This window comes from Alosa sapidissima, chromosome 3 (genome assembly GCF_018492685.1).
Source record: "Alosa sapidissima isolate fAloSap1 chromosome 3, fAloSap1.pri, whole genome shotgun sequence".
NCBI classification, from domain to species: Eukaryota; Metazoa; Chordata; class Actinopteri; order Clupeiformes; family Clupeidae; genus Alosa; species Alosa sapidissima.
Window position 1 is genome coordinate 9,836,933 of NC_055959.1, and position 5,000 is coordinate 9,841,932.

The following is a 5,000-nucleotide window of genomic DNA, read 5'->3' on the forward strand; positions in this document are numbered from 1 at the left end:
GTGTGTGTGTGTGTATGTTTGCATGCCTTTATACATGTCTCTGTGTGGCTGTATTCTAAATTTGATGTGAGGTTTTGTAGAGTTTTAGAGAATTGAGGTCATATTTGTGTATTTTTCGCATGGTCGATAAAAAATTCACGATTGGCTTCTGTTTAACTGTTCTTCAGCATGCATCCAGTAGACACTGTGGCCAGCCCAATCAAACGCAGGTAAACACAACCACTGATGAGTTTCCATGATCGTTAGTGAGTGGGTGAGCAGTTCAGTTAGTATATGAGTGAGTAACAGCATATAGACTTATGTGTGGATGGTAGCCCACATGTTAATGAATTTCATTTTTTGGCCTTTATGTGATGCATTGATGTGATGCATTGTATTTGAGTGTTTAATCAAACTTTTATATTGGTGTATGTTTGAACCGTGTGTGCCCTTTAATTACTGTTTCATTCAATGACTATTTAATGGCTATTCATTCGGGAGCTAATGAATGACGATCCATAACCTCTTTCAGGGAGACCCTCGACAGCGCCATGGCGATGCGTGCCGTGCCCCAGTGGCGCACCACCTCTCCCTGAACCTGAAGAGCTTCACGTACAACAGCATCAGCGAGGACACCGACGTCCTCTTCAGCCTTTACGATGTCCGAGACAACAAATGCATCAGGTAGGAGCATACAGAGACATACAGAGAGAGTCTGTTGCAAGGGAAAGAAACGCTACTAGACTCCGCTGGCTAATCCCACAACAGGTGCTCTTTGGTGGTGCAGGTACAGTTCATAAAAATCACTAAATCCCGGCAGTGGCTGGCTACACCCAGGATCAAAAAGACCAAGGCACTTCTGTCTTCAAATAAATGCAGGTTTATATTTTCAAACACATACCGACAGAGCCATTGCACTAACATGAGGAATTTGATGACTTTTGGGCGACGTGGCTTAGCACGACATTCATGTAGTAGTGCATCCATTAATCATCTACAGCTCACATGGGTGTACCATGGAGACTTGTTCGCAGAGCAAGTTCTCTTGAACTGATCTGGAGCACGAAGTAGTTGAGACTGAAAAGGAGGCCTTTGGTCCCTTCTGCTCTAACGTGGGAATGTTCTGCCTTTCAGCGAGAAGTTTCTTGTAAAGCTGAATAAAAATGGAGGCCCGAGAAATCCAGAGAAGTCCGACGGACTGTGTGCTCTATTCACAGTAAGTGGGTCGGGTAGGGTCGGGTCGGGTCGGAGGATCTGAGGATCTTACTGCTGTGCAAATGCAATTTATGTACATACGGTAATTTTCTGTGTATTAGCCGCATTGTGTATAAACTGCAGGACAGTGTTTTATGCAAGTTAAAAAAAACAAAACCATAATAATACCATATTAATACCCCGTGTATTAACCTCATAGCTTAAAGGAACCGTATGTAAGAAATGTATTTCAATTAATCATAAAATGGCCCTGATGTCACTAGACATTAAGAAATCATGTTAATTTCAAATATCACTGACAACAGTAGTCCGGCCAGGATATTGTCATTTAAAAAGTGAAGTTGCAGCCCTCAACTGATGTTGATGTTGTGTTTTGTCATGTCATGTTGTGTTTTGGCCTAATGCGCCACCCTCCACCTATCTACTAATCACAAAGTCAATAGTGTTTTGGCGTCCGGGTTGGCAACCTCGAGTCAGGGGGGAGGGGGAGGGGATCCACCGCTCTACAGTAATTTGAAAGTGATTGCAGTACCAGTATTGGCCACAATCTTACATATGGTTCCTTTAAGAAATTTTGCAAAATCAATCAATGAATGAACCTCGTCTAATAGTTGGTAAATTACGGTAACTATTCTTATGTAGACAAAATATGACTTGTTTCACAAGATAATGTTTTAGAAAAATCTCATTTTTTGTTATTCTGATAATAATACATAAATAAACATAAATACTTAAACAAAATGCAGACAGTTCACAAAACAATGCAGTGAAGAGATGTAGTGTTGTGCACAGATAGACAATTAGTGTGTGCAGCCTGGAGGCTAGCAACAACCCAGATAATGGGAGGTGTGGTGTGGTGTGGTGTGGTGTGGTGTGGTGTGGTGTGACTCAACCCCTGAGGCTCGGGAATCAGGGCCAAATTCTAGGCTGACCGTGGTGGTCATTTCCGTTTCCTTCACAGGATCTGAGCAGTAAGGACATGAAACGGGATCTCTACATCGTGGCACATATTATCAGAACTGGTAAGCCACTCAGCTATAGATGATGAGCTTACTTTGACTTGTTATATAGTATAGTGAGCTTGACATTTGAGTCCATCTGAGGTCTTGGACTTAGCTGAGAGTGGTCAGAGCCATGTCTGTAATGTTCTCTAAAGTTACAGTTCACATTTTCAATTGAATTGTGTTTGCTGGGGCCTCCTAACTGACAATTACATTCCCATTAGTGCAAGCTGAAGAACCTGATCCATTTTGTAACCCGATACATCATATATTTACCCCTCTTGAAATGGATAATTTCTCCTCTATTGATTGCATTCCTTATGACTTAAAATCTTTATTTTAGACCTTTTAGCCCCATTTCCCTTAATGTTACTGTTACAAGTGACTATCAGTATCAATATCTGTGTATGGTCATCTTTAAACTATACTTTTAAGTGCTTGCTTTTACAGGATACTAAATCTTTAGGACTTTTGGACTAATTTTGTGCAGTAATGAGAGATAAGTGCTTTCTGAGGTAGGGGTGCCTAATCTCTTGGGCTCTTTTGCAGGTCGGATGTTGCTGAATGACTCTAAGAAAGGTCCAGCTCATGTCCAGTATAGGCGGCCATATGGCTGTGGAGTGCTGGCAATGACCGATGTCTTCACCTCCATCACGGACCCAAGGGAAGAGAAGGACTTTGTGATCAAAGTCTTCACGTGAGTTGGACTGACCATAATGCAGAACATAAATTAGAAATACATTTTTTTTTTTAATATTAGGATATTTTTTTGTGCATGTTGTGGTTGGTAAATGAAGCTCTCTTCAAACCAGGTGCAATAATGAGAATGACTGGTACCAGATTCAGGAGAATATCATCCGCAAGTCCAACACCAAATACTCTGCTCCCAGCACCAACTACGGTAGGCATCAAACCTCAGTTATTTTCTCTGCCAAGGAGGTTATGTTTTTAGCTTGGGTGAATAAAGCCAAGGAAGAACCCATTCAGTTTCAGAGTGGCACTGAATAATGGTGTGGACAATGGATCCACTAATTTGTAAGCATTGTCAAAGGTGTGCACTCTACAAAAGCCCATCTAGTTAGTATTATATAATTTTATGTTTATTATATATTTTGTGCTCATATGATGTGTACAGTACCCTCCAGAATTATTGGCACCTCTGCTAAAGTTGACTAAAAGGAAGAATGAGGAATGAGAGGTATGTTAAATTCCCATAGAGGCAGGCAGATTTTTCTTTTTTAAAGGCCAGTTATTTCATGGATCCGGGATAACAGACAGACTGACAGACTGAGGAAGTCATTCATTTCCAGGGCCATTGAACTGTTCAATGCATCACTTAAGGGAAGAGGAGAAATAGACTTCTCCGCATAGTCTGTCTGCCTCTTCACCACCTCCATGTCTTGAACTGTCTGTCCACTAGCCACTTTACCATTGTCTTCTGCCTCACTGTTTGCGTGCTTTATTAGCACATATGCACAACCCCTCCCTCCATGCCACAGCCGAACTGTGACCACACTTATACCTTTCTTAATATAGTTATTTATACATAGATATATAGACTTTATTCTTGCACTGTTGCACTGTTTGACTTACTCATTTGCACCATCACCATGACACTCATTCACAAAGAGCACCTTACCTTACCTTATGCACAGAGGACCACAGGCTCAGTCCCTGCTTCAGTCATTGCAAGCGCACCTGATTGATTAATCACTCACTATGTGGATACTGTTTTTTAGAATTGATTTAGATTAAGTTTTATTTAGTATAATTTGTATTTTAGTATATTTAGTATATTCTTTATCTTCTACAGTCCTTATTGCTTAGTTGTGTTTTTTTATATTATATACTTTTAATTACTTTTTCTGCTGTTAGTGAATGTGTGTGTGTATGTCTGTATGCTACTGTGACCTTGAATTTCCCCTAGGGATCAATAAAGTATCTATCTATCTATCTATCTATCTATCTATCTATCTATCTATCTATCTATCTAACATGCATCCTGATACTTAAATAAAAAAATGTAATCCTTGGAATTAGATAGCCCCACATCATCACATACCCTTCACCATACCTAGAGATTGGCATGGTTTTATTTCAGTTAGCCTATTAGCTGGTTTGATTTGCATTGAGCTCAATGAGCATAAAAATAAAACCATGCCAATCTCTAGGTATGGTGAAGGGTATTTGATGATGTGGGGCTGTTTTAATTCCAAAGCCCAAGGGAACTTTATCAGGATGCATAGTATCCTGGATCCATGAAATAACTGGCCTTTAAAAATAAAAATCTGCCTGCCTCTATGGGAATTTAACATAGGGGTGCCAATTTGTATTTTAAAGGTTGTATCAGCGATTTCAGGCCCAAAAAAGGCCCAAACATAAATGATCACATTCATCTAAACTTTCCTAACGATCCGCTAGCTGCCTGCCCCATAAGCAGGCCGTCAAAAAAACGTGTCTCTGTAGGTAGCCTAGGCTCTGAGATCTGTACACAAAAACAATTGCTACCAACAAGGGTTGGCAACCCCTCATTGTGAATGAATAATGTTTATTTATGATACATTATTCATTCACAAAGAAAATTGGTGTCCTTAAAGGTTGGATAGTTCCTCATTTTTTTACTTAAGGCATTAAGGTCAATTTCTAAAAGATGATTTTATATTCCTCTTTTTAGTCAACTTTAGCAGAGGTGCCAATAATTCTGGAGGGTACTGTATAAATCAGATTCAGTTTATTTATATTTGTCTGTGCAAGAGATGTTTGTGTGTAATTGTAGGTTCAGTTCTCATAGTCCGTATATGTATT

General features: G+C 39.8%; 1 protein-coding gene across 2 annotated transcripts in view; it reads left to right on the forward strand.

Moving 5' to 3' along the window:
• Positions 1-5,000, forward strand: part of LOC121705106 (dedicator of cytokinesis protein 3-like) — a 42,865-nt gene that overhangs the window by 13,198 nt on the left and 24,667 nt on the right. For both annotated transcript variants that reach the window (XM_042085876.1, XM_042085877.1), the window contains exons 8-13: positions 168-209; positions 512-663; positions 1,114-1,195; positions 2,156-2,216; positions 2,745-2,892; positions 3,008-3,096. In XM_042085876.1, the coding sequence (XP_041941810.1) occupies positions 168-209; positions 512-663; positions 1,114-1,195; positions 2,156-2,216; positions 2,745-2,892; positions 3,008-3,096 (574 nt within the window). The remainder of the gene's footprint in view (positions 1-167; positions 210-511; positions 664-1,113; positions 1,196-2,155; positions 2,217-2,744; positions 2,893-3,007; positions 3,097-5,000) is intronic.